We start from the raw sequence: 12,024 nt of genomic DNA, 5'->3' as shown, positions 1-12,024 counted from the left end.
TCTGTAGGGCCCGGGTGAGAATCAAAATGTAATTTCTTTAAAAATCAGCATTCACAGTGGTGGGGATAAACGCATGCAATGCTGGGCTAACCTTGTTAATCTCATTGCTGTAATGGTTCACTTCCTCCTTGAACTTCAGATCAATCATGTTAAAATCCCTCTGGTCCTTGCCCAGATGGGCATCCTGCCATTTTCCTCGGACCTCATCATACGATGTGGCTTCTGGCAGGTTTAATGCAGCCCTGACAGCCTAGAATGAGAACAGAAATACATTGGAGGCTGAGGTCAAACGAGGAGGGTTGTGGGTTTTGACTCAGCACACACTTCACCCCTCTAGGGCAGGCCACAGCCTCGAAGTCCGTCCGTACCCGGGGCCCACAGTGGGTGGATTCTTCAATGATACGTTGCCTCTTGACATCTGCCTTTGGCTTCACCAAAATGTCTTCCACGCCTGTGAAGTGAAACGGACAAGCTTGTAGGGGATCTCAGGCCTGATTTCTCCCACCAGACTAAACTCAGTAAGGTCAGAGCACAGAGCCCAGTGCCACAGACGCAGGAAATACCTGAGTAATGAAGATTATATTAACATCATTAACAGACTGTCACCATCTCTTAGGTGCCTATCGGAGCCCAAACCTTATAATCCCCATTTTACAAATGACAAAACTCAGGCTCAAAATTGGGTCACACAGGTAGAAAGTAAACCCAGGCCTGGGTCCCAAATTCATGTTCTTAGCCACCAAATATACTATCACCATTCCATAGGTATGTGTTGGATGAATAGGCTGAAGGTGAAGAAGAGATTTTGGATGAAAAGATAAGCTCAGGGAAAAGAGACAGAGAGAGAGAACATCTCAGTTTGGGGTCCCAGAAGCCACATGTCACAGGCGCCACCCTACATAGCTGAGTGTGCCTGTGCAGGCACACACACAGACACACCCGAGCCTGGGTGACAGGGACCACCACTGCAGGTCCCTCAGCATTGCTTCAGGAGGATGACAGCCTGGGTCACTTCAGTGAAGCCTGCCCTTCTGGCTCAAAGGGTTGAGGAGTTCCTCATCTTGGGCAGCAGTAGGTCTTTCCACATCAACTCTTGATCAAACTAGTGGTTTTTTTTTTGTTTTGTTTTTTGAGATGTGAGTCTTGCTCTGTCCCCCAGGCTGGAGTGCAGTTGGCGTGATCTCGGCTCACTTCAACCTCCGCCTCCTGGGTTCAAGTGATTCTCCTGCCTCAGCCTCTCCAGTAGCTGGGACTACAGGCACACGCCACCATGCCCAGCTAGTTTTTGTATTTTTAGTAGAGACGGGGTTTCACCATGTTGGCCAGGATGGTCTTGATCTCTTGACCTCATGATCCACCCGCCTTGGCCTCCCAAAGTGCTGGGATTACAGGCGTGAGCCACTGCACCTGGCTAAAACTAGTTCTTTTCTGTAACTGTAAGTGCTATTGGACTCAAAAGTCCCTCAGCCAAGATCTGAGTGGGAAAGAAAACAGCAGTGTACTGTTCAAAAGATGGGGCTGAAATATTTGGAATTCCCAATGCAAGGTCCTGGAGGGCTTCTAAGAACATGTGTGAACAGAAGGGGAAAGAAACAGTTCCTCTGTAAGCAGGCCACACCATGAAAGTGGGCCTTCTTATGGGGTCAGCTCCAGGCCATCTAGCTGTGCCCTTTACAGACCCTGCTAGCTGAGACGGGCTGGAGTGAAGTCAATCTCACGCCTGTTCCCTCTCGTAGCCCCACTCCCAGCTTGGCCCTGCTTCCTTTCTCAGCCCTGAGCCTCTGGATCATCTTCATTCTCAAGGGACCAACTGCTCTTTGTACCACGCACTAAGCAGAGCTAAAGCCTGGCACCTATGTTAAGTTTGCTCCTCATCATGAGCTAGGTGTGGGATCCTCCTCTATTTTCATTTCAAAAGCACTCTGATTTCTTTCTAGCTAGCAGAAATCCTTGTGCTTATTCTAGGTCAACATCTGAAATTGAAATATACTTTTCATGAGGTGCAGTCATCATGCTTTACTTTCTTTGGTTATCCTGGAAGGGACTCTACTCTGGTTCCCAACTGGAAGTGGGTGACCTTGGACACAGATGTCCCCAGCAGTGGCTCAGGTCTCTTAGTGGAATTAAGATAGGGGAAGGTGAGTTTCAGCTGCCAAACAAGACTTAACTTATAATCCTTATCCTGGTAAAATAATGGGACATACAGGCCAAGACGTTTGTTCAAGGATGCTCATCTCAGCAATAATGTGAAAATCTGGACACAGCCTAAATGTTTAATTACAGGAACTGGTTAAACTATGATATATCCATAAGAATGGAATAATCTGTAGTTACCAGACATGAGGATGTAGATTTGTATTAGCTGATCCCAAAGGACATTTATAAATACATTTGGACGTTTGGTGGGTGGCTAAGGGAAGTAGAGTATGTAGCGTAGGATCCCACTTTTTCCAAATGTATTTGTACTAGAAAAGTCTAGAAAAACAAACATCAAATTACTATTAGTGGTTATCTCTGACAAACGCATGCTGGGTGATTTTAAATTATTTTCATGTATTTTTTTTTAACCTTTCCATAATTAAATATATGATAAAATGTATAATGCAGGACCCAGCGTGAGCCAACTCCAGCTGCAGCAGGCGCAGGTCCACAGGCCCTATGCTGAGACTCCCACTCTGTCTGCACACAAGTAAGTCTGTGAAGCAGAGGAGCTTTACTTCCACCATGAACCAGACAACACCTATGCACACTGCGGTGCATGTCTGACACGCAGCATCTCGCATCCCCCTAACGGGAACAGTGTGGAAGGGCTGGACCCTGCTCTGTGTACATGGAGACGCAGTGTCCTCCATAAGCCTCGCCAGAGGCTAAGCCTTTGGATAGATCTGATCTCAAGCCCACACGAAAAGGGGCCCAGTGACTGCTCTAGGGGAGCCCCAGGGCAGTAAGCCCAGCACTTACCCAAGGTGAAGCCTCTTTATCGAAGCCACTTTCCTAAAGCAGCGTGCTCTCATTTCTAGGGCGCAAACAAGGTAGTTCTCCTTCCTGTCTTAGCATCACCCCAACAGGTTTGCCCAGCATAGTGTTTCCAAGAGCGCTGATGACCCCACTGCATTGGGAAGGCGTGGGCAGTTCTTTTGCTCCATCACCCAGGCTAGAGTGCTATGGCGCAATCTCGGCTCAGTGCAACCTCTACCTCCTGGGATCAAGCAATTCTCCCGCCTCAGCCTCCTGAGTAGCTGGGATTACAGGTGCACACCATCACACCTGGCTAATTTTTCTATTTTTAGTAGAGATGGCATTTCTCCATGTTGGCCAGCCTAGTCTCGAATTCCTGGGCTCAAGTGATCTGCCCGCCTCGGCCTCCCAAAGTGCTGGGATTACAGGTGTGAGCCACACGCGCCGGGCCGGCAGTGGGCAATTCTGACAACAGGGAAGCCCCTCTGTGGAGTGCGATGGGCCCCGATAATTCTGAAAGGGCACTTGTGTGGCAGGGAATGGGGTTGTATGAGTATGAGAAATCAGTCTGAGGACAGAAACTTGTAAAGGGAGGGGTTAGGAAAGGAACAGAATGGAAAGGGGCACGAGGGTGCCATTCTGCACTGTGAAGGGGAATAAGCACTGGCTATGGAGGAGAGGGGTGGCCAAGTGAGGGTGCCTTTGTTGCAGGAGCCTGGTTGCTTCCCCGCTCCTTCCCCTGAGAGGACACGGAAAAGAATTTCTAGCTGCATAATGTAGCACCCATGAAGCATATGGTCTACAAAGGAAAATAAAACTGGCAGTTTCGGTGGTGAATGGACTGTCCGTTAAGACCCTGTGATAAAGCACTGTGCACTGGGGACCTCGAAAGGCTTCTCCACTGGGAACACGCAGAGGCCTTGGAAATCTTCAGTGTGGACGGCTCTCTCTGCCCTGGGCCCGGGAGATGGCCAGGCGGCTGCACTGACCCTAAAAGGGGCCAGGTCACTGTCCCAGGGCAGTGAGCCTGGCACTTACCCAAGGTGAAGCCTCTGTAGAGCTGCAGGTAGGCGGTGAAGAGGCGGGCCAGGCAGGTTAGAACCTTGCCGCTGGTCTCGCCTCCATAGATCTCATAGCAGCAGTGGACCAGGCCATAGGCGGAGCTCCCGTAGTGCGCCTTGTCCAGCACTCCGCAGAGCAGCTCCCCTTCCCTGATGACCACCTGTGGAGGGAAAGGGCACCAATGCCGGGTGGTGGGGGATGCCTCCTGTGGGAGCCACCCACCCTGTACTCTGTGTATGACCCTCACTGTGCAAATCCCTCTACCGTGACCTGCCTAGAATCCTTCATGGAAAAAAGTAGGGCATTTGTGAAACTAGTATTTTCTCTCTCTATATATTATTATTATTTTTTATTATAACAGAGGCAAGCATATACAGACCAGCAGGTTTTTTTTTCTTCCCTTCAGGGACTATACCACATACACACACACACACACACACACACGCACACTCTCTCTCTCCAAGTTTTATATCCCCTACTCCCCACACCCACCCATGCTAACTTGAGGTCAAGTATCCTTGACAAAGACCTGTGACCAGACATGGGAGCTTCTAGCCACAAGGTCTTCCTGAAGTGGTGAGCTTCAACCTCATAACTGTGCCTCCGGCCTAGGTACTTTCTCCCTTGAGCCCTGGGAGTAACAACAAAATCTTCCTAACATCCTCTAAGGCCTGAATGTGTACTTTCTCAAAGCTGGGTTAAAGCATTGGAAGCTGATGAACAGAAAAGCATTTCTAGATGCGTAATGTAGCACCCATGAAGCATACGGTCTATAAAGGAAAAGAAACCTGGCAGTTTCAGGGGTGAATGGACTGTCCATTAAGACCCTGTGATAAAGCACCGTGCACTGGGGACCTGGAAAGACCTCTCCACCGGGAACACGCAGAGGCCTTGGAAATCTTCAGTGTGGACAGCTCTCTCTGCCCTGGGCCTGCCCTCTTGTGGCCTGGTTCCTAAGGCTCAGAGTTGGGGTATGGAACCTTACACCAGTCTGATTATCTCAAGCCACTGAGCAGTCTTGCGGGAAAACAGGACTCTGTGTTGCCAAGCTTTGCATAATCAATTTCAGCCTTTTTGCAGGAGAAGCCTTCCTAAACTGCTTGTGAGTTTTATACTGAGGGTCAAATGCTGGAGATCAACCCTGAACCTTTCCAAAACAAAAGCTGACACCAACTCAGGCACAACGCCTTCTCTTCTGAGGCACAGCACCTGCTTCTGTGAATGTGCCTCCATTTCTGTCTCCGTTTTAAACCAATCTGTCTAACCCTGGGACTAGAAGTCTCCACTCCACACAGCTGGACAGCCATACCTGGGACTCACACATCGAGTCAGGGTTAAAGCCAGGAACAGATCGAGGAGTTTCCTTCACCCAGGCTTTCCCGGTGATTTTCGCCTTTCCAGATAAGTTCAGCGGGATGTGATCCTCTGGGATTATATTTATGAGCAGTGTTGACAAAACCTGCAAAGAAAAAGAGGACAAACTGATGGCAGAAAGAAAAGTTGAGAACTTCCCTTTTAGGACCTCCTGCCCTTGGATTGCCATTTCTGATGATCTCAGGTATGGCAAGAAAAACAGACAGGTCCACCTCCATAGGACAAGGTGATCTCAGTTTTTATTTAAACCAATGAGGAGTGAAAACAAAAATACACGAGAAAGAACTTCACTGGGATTTTTACTCCCTAACATAGTTCTTAAAGTGAATAATACCCTAGACTTGAATTAAATTACTAAATAGACCAAAGGAAGGAGAGGAAAAAGTAAATTGTTTTCATTTTATGCCACATACTCAGATATTTCTTTACTATGACTGGAATTAATTATAGCTACTGAAAGGCCAAGGAATCTTTCCCCGGCCCCAGCTGGATCCCTCAGAGGGGTCGTCCACCCAACAAGCAGTTGCTAACAGGAAGCCAAGAGAAGCACTTTCTCAAGCAGCTGCTCTGCAGAGAGCTCAAAGGGAGGCAGCTTTATCTGCAGATAATCAGAGTTGGTTCCAGAGGGGCTGAATGCAGGTGCACACATTCCCAGAGATGGAGCAGGGCAGGGGCAAACGGGCAGGTGTGACAGGTTCTAGGGCTGGGAGACTAACTGCCATCAACAGCGCTTAGTGTGCCTGCAGCAGGTCCCACAAAGCAGTATCTTTAGATGTGTGCAACGAGAGCGTGGTGGCTCATGCCTGTAATCCCAGCACTTTGGGAGGCCGAGGTGGGTGGATTCCTTGAGGTCAGGAATCGAGACCATTGTGGCCAACATGGTGAAACCCCACCTCTACTAAAAATACAAAATTTAGCCGGGCATGGTGGCATACACCTACACTTCCAGCTACTCAGGAGGCTGAGGCATGATAATCACTTGAATCCAGAAGGCAGAGATTGTTGTTAGCCAAGATCACGTCACTGCACTCCAGCCTGGGTGAGAGAGTGGGACTCTTGTCTCAAAAAAAAAAAAAAAAAAAAAAAAAAAAAAAAGTGCAACAGCACAGGGCAGTTATGAGAGCAGCTGCCTTTTCACCCACGTGCACCAGGAGCAGGCGACAATGGACAACAGCATTATTAAAGAGAGCAGAAAATATTCCGTTTTCTCAGCAGAAGATGACCAGAAAGGTCATGACTCACACTCTCCATGCCTCAGCTCCATAGAAGGCCAGCACTGTGCGGTGAGTAGGGTGAGGGAGTAAAGGCAGGAGGGTGACACTTCCCTGGGGTGCCTACTTCAAGCTGCACCTCAACCAAGGTGCCACATGCATAGTGGGGACCCCCCCAGGCTAGGCATAGTCAAGACTGGAACTTAGTGTGAAACACACCCATCCAAGGGCAGGGAAATATGACCTGCCACTTCATCTATGAAATCAAGGGGGCAGAAGAGCATTTGATAAACTCCAACACCCTTTCAGGATAAAAATACTCAACAGACTAGGAACAGAAGGAGACGTCACCAACCTAATAAAGGGAGGCACCTATGAAAAACCTACTACTAACATGCTCAATGATGGAAGACTAGATGCCTTCTGCCTAAAGTCAGGACCAAGACAAGGATGTCCACGCTTGCCATTTCTATTCAACAATGTACTAAGAGGTTCTAGCCAGGGCAATTAGGCAAGAAAAGAAATAAAAGACATCCAGATTAGAGAGAAAGAAGTACAACTACATTTGCAGATGACATGATATTATATAGAGAAAACCCTTAAGTGCCAACAAAACAAATTATTAGAGCTTATAAATGACTTCTTCAAAGCTGAAGGATACAAGATCAACATATAAAAATTAATTCTCTTTCTATATATTAGCAATGAACAATCTGAAAATGGAATTAAGAAAAAGTTCCAGCCAGGGGTGGTGGCTCACTCCTGTAATCTCAGCACTTTGGGAGGCCAAGGCAGGCGGATCACCTAAGGTCAGGAGTTCGAGACCAACCTGGCCAACGTGGTGAAATCCCATCTCTACTAAAAATACAAAAATTAGCTGGGCATGGTGGCGGATGCCTGTAATCCCAGTTACTCAGGAGGCTAAGACAGGAGAATTGCTTGAACTGGGGAGGCGGAGGTTGCAGTGAGCCGAGATCGCGCCACTGTACTCCAGCCTGGGCAATATAGAGGGAAGCTCCGTTTCCAAAAAAAAAGGGTCCAATTTACATTAACATTAAAAAAAAATACTCAAGAATAAATTTAGGCAAAGAAGTGTAAAACTTGTACATCAAAACATCTAACATACTTGAAAGAAAGAAGATCTAAACACAGGCATATCTCATTTCGTTCTCCTTTGCAGATAACATGGTTTTTTACAAATGGAAGGTTTACGGCAACCCTGTGTGGAGTAGTCCAACACCATTTTTCCAACAGAAAGTGCTCACTTTGTGTCTCTGTGTCACATTTTGGTAATTCTCACCATATTTCAAACTTTTTCATTATTACTGTATCTGTTATGATGATCTCTGATCAGTGAGTTCTGATGTTCCTGTTGTTGTTTTGGGACACCCCAGGCTGGCAGATTTAATTGTGGTTCATGGTTCTCCTGAACAGTCCCAGGGATGGTATGATATGATCTTATTCTCATTTCTTTTATTTTTTTTGAAACAAAGTCTCATTCTGTTGCCCAGGCTGGAGGGCAGAGGCCCAATCTCAGCTCAATGCAACCTCTGCCTCCCAGGTTCAAGCGATTTTCGTGCCTCAGCCTTCTGAGTAGCTGGGATTACAAATGTTCGCCACCACCCCTGGCTAATTTTTATATTTTTAGTAGAGACAGGGTTTTGCCACATTGGGCAGGCTGGTGTCAAACTTCTAGCCTCATGTGATCCACCCACCTTGGCCTCCTAAAGTGCTGGGATTACAGGCATAAACCACCATGCCCAGCCTCATTCTTATTTATTTTCTATGAGAGTATGTGTGTATACGGAGAGTGGAGAGTGCGGCTGGGGAGGGACGGAGTTTTTCCTTTTATGTTTATCTTTATCAATAAACTTGTTTACTTTTATAGTTTAAAAGAACTTGAAGGACAGAGATCTAATAACTGAATTCATAAAGCTTGTCGAATATAAGGACAATATAAAAAATTAATTGTATTTCTAGATACCAACCATAAAAAATTAGAAAATTCAATAAACAATATCATCTACTGTAGCAATACCCAGGAGTGAATCTAATGAAAAGATGTGTAAGGTTTTTACATAATTGAAGGGCATGCTATGTTCACAATTTAGATGACTCAGTAGTGTAAATATGTTGATTCTCCCTAAAGTGACCTACAGAGGCAATGCAATCCCAATGAAAAATTCTAGCAGGTATTTGTGTGCACAGTGTGAACGCTTACAAGCTGACTTTAAAATTTATATGGAAATACAAACACCCCAAAATATTCAACACAGTCTTTTTTTCTTTATAAAGGTATATTGAGATGTAATTAAAGCCTATCAAGATAGTCTTGAACATAGCTGGAGACTTTTACTATCAGAAGTCAAGATTTAGTATAAACTCACAGTAATTACCACAGTGTGCTGTTGGTGCAATGGAAACAAACAGGGTCCAGAAACAGACCCACTCATATATTACTACTTGGCTTGTGACACAGGAGTACTAGCAGTACAGAAGTGGACTTTTCCAACAAATGATGTCGCAATCACTGGATAGGAAATCCACATGGGAAAATGTGACTCTTGACCCCTACCTCACTTCATGCACATCCACAAAAATCATCCCTAGGCAGACAGCAGACCTAAGTGTGAAAGGTAAAACAATACAGCTACAAATGATAACAGAGGGGAATACCTACAAGACGTCAGCGCAGGCAAAGAGCTCCTATTAGGACTAGTCACAAAAAACCGAGATTAGCGAGCTATAAATTAGAAACTTCTGATCATTAGAAAACAGCATCAGGCGAAAAGGCTAGCCACCAAGTAGAAGGTATTTGCAATATATATATCTGGTAATGGACTTACACCAAATTATATTTTTAAAAACCTCTCATCTGTCAATAAGAAAATGACATAGAAAATAGGCAAAAGATTTGAACAGGCACATCACAAAAGATGATATCCAAATAGCCAATAAGCATATGAACAGGTGCTCGACCTCTCTTGTCATTAAGGAAATGACAATTAAAACAGTAAGATACCACTACATACTCACCTGAACGGCTAAAATTAAACAAGCCAGAAAGAAAACAGCAACAACAGCTGGGTGAGGTGGCTCATGCTTGTAATCCCAGCACTTTGGGAGGTTGAGGAGGGTAGATCACCTGAGGTCAGGAGTTCGAGACCAGCCTGGCTAACATGGAAAAACCCTGTCTCTACTAAAAATACAAAAATTTGCTAGGGGTGGTGGAGCACGCCTGTAATCTCAGTTACTCAGAAGGCTGAGGTAAGAGAATGACTTGAACCTGGAAGGCAGACGTTGCAGTGAGCCGAGATGGCACAACTGCACTCCATCCTAGTAGAAGTGTGTATTATTACAAGCATTTTGGAAAACTTTAGGAAACTATCTATTAAAGTTGAACACATATCTTTTTTTTTTTTTTTTGAGACGGAGTCTCGCTCTGTCGCCCAAACTGGAGTGCAGTAGCCGGATCTCAGCTCACTGCAAGCTCCGCCTTTCAGGTTCACGCCATTCTCCTGCCTCAGCCTCCCGAGTAGCTGGGACTACAGGCGCCCACCACCTCGCCCGGCTAGTTTTTTGTATTTTTTAGTAGAGGCGGGGTTTCACCGGGTTAGCCAGGATGGTCTCGATCTCCTGACCTTGTGATCCGCCCGTCTCAGCCTCCCAAAGTGCTGGGATTACAGGCTTGAGCCACCACGCCCGGCCGAACACATATCTTATGACCTAGTAATTCCATGCCTCAATAGTTACCCATTGAAATGTATATATGTGCTCAACAAAAGATACACACGACAATGTTCACAGTAGCCCCATTTGTAACAGCCAAATGAAGGTAAGTGAGACAACTCAAATGTGTATCAATAGAAAAATGGATAAATATATGATGGCATAGTCACATAATAGAATATTATAAAGCAATAAAAAATAAACTGCTACTATGTACAATAATATGGGTAACACACAAAGATTTCATTTCAATAAACTTCAAGGAAAGACAAAACTTGTTTATAGTGTTGGAAGCCAAGTTAGTAATCACCTTTGACGAGGGGTACAAACTGGGGAGGGGCCATGGAGGGGTCTTCTGGGGGTGCTGGTGATTTGCTACTTTCTGATCTGGGTGAGAGTTTGCAAAGATGTATTCACTTTACGAATGTGCACTGAGCTATAAACTCGAGATTTGCAATGACAGGCAAATATCTTTCTTTGCATGCTCTTTGAACAAACAAGGAGAGACCTTCGGTTTGTAAATAGAAAATCAATCAAGAGGCTGTATGAAATGTCCTGGAGAAATACTCTAAGACTTCATTTCCCAGGGCAGTAGAAATAAACTTCCTAAGCTAAGTTCCTTATCTTCTGATTCTAAGCATGGTTTTTCTCTGTAGCACCAGGCTGAACCATGAACAAATTCTTGTGTAGTGTAGTCACTCTTGCCCTTTTCACCTATTTGCAAAATAAAAAAGCCTGTACCAACCTTTAGAGATACACTGAAAAACTTCACCCATAACAGAAGCAAAACTTGGGCCTATTTCCTGATTTTATTTGGCACAAAGGATTTTAAAAGGATCCAAGGTGTGGTCTCTAGGCACAATGAAATTAAACTGGAAATCAACAACCAAGATATTTGGAAAAGCCCTCAATATTTGTACTTCTAAATAACTAAACAACACACTTCAAAATAACTCATGGATCAAAAAAAAAAAAAATCAGAAGGGAAATTAGAAAGTATTCTGAAGTAGATGAAATGAAAACATGACATATTAATTTGTGGGACGCTACTTAAGCAGAACTTAAGGGGGAAATTTATACATAAAGTGTCTAGATTGAAAAGAAGAAAAGGGGGTCTCAAATTGACTTCAGCTTCAAACTTAAAGAACTAGGAAAAAAAGAGCAAATTAAACTGAAGTAAACAGAAGAAAGGGAGTGATAAAGATCAAATCAACGAAATAGAAAACAGAAAAATAAAGTCAATAAAACCAAAAACTTTTTTTTTTTTTTTTTTGAGAATAAAACTGATAAACCTCTAGGCAAACTGATCAGGAAAAAAGAGAAGACACAAATTATCAATGTCAGGAATGAGAGAAGTGACACCACGATAGGCATTACAGATAGAAAAGGTCAACAAAAGAACATTATGAACAATTTCGTGCCTATAAATTCAGTAACTTAGATGAAATGGACAAATTCCCTGAAAAACACAAACTATTAAAGCTCATTCAAGAAACAGATAACCAAAAACAGCTCTATGTCTACTAAAGAAATAGAAATTTTGATTGAAAATCTTCCCACAGGTTGGGTGCGGTGGCTCATGCCTGGAGTCCCAGCATTTTGGTAGGCCAAGATTGGTGTATCACCTGAGGTTGGGAGTTCGAGACCAGCCTGACCAACATGGAGAAACCCTGGCTCTAGTAAAAATACA

The 12,024-nt window shown here is 44.7% G+C and overlaps 2 protein-coding genes across 4 annotated transcripts in view; one reads left to right on the top strand and one right to left on the bottom strand.

Annotated features, from left to right (window-relative positions):
• Positions 1-12,024, top strand: part of MRPL35 (mitochondrial ribosomal protein L35) — a 536,751-nt gene that overhangs the window by 396,745 nt on the left and 127,982 nt on the right. The gene's annotated exons all lie outside the window — the stretch shown is intronic.
• The window catches only part of POLR1A (RNA polymerase I subunit A), a 68,197-nt gene that overhangs the window by 27,643 nt on the left and 28,530 nt on the right, over positions 1-12,024 (bottom strand). Inside the window, exons 13-16 of the mRNA XM_050755213.1 lie at positions 5,330-5,479; positions 3,997-4,180; positions 369-451; positions 92-250 (exon numbers count right to left, since the gene is read on the bottom strand). Coding sequence (XP_050611170.1) covers positions 92-250; positions 369-451; positions 3,997-4,180; positions 5,330-5,479 — 576 coding nt within the window. The remainder of the gene's footprint in view (positions 1-91; positions 251-368; positions 452-3,996; positions 4,181-5,329; positions 5,480-12,024) is intronic.

This window comes from Macaca thibetana, chromosome 13 (assembly GCF_024542745.1).
Source record: "Macaca thibetana thibetana isolate TM-01 chromosome 13, ASM2454274v1, whole genome shotgun sequence".
In the NCBI taxonomy this organism is placed as follows: domain Eukaryota; kingdom Metazoa; phylum Chordata; class Mammalia; order Primates; family Cercopithecidae; genus Macaca; species Macaca thibetana.
Note: the sequence above shows the minus strand (reverse complement) of the source record. Positions and strands in the feature narration are given on the sequence as shown.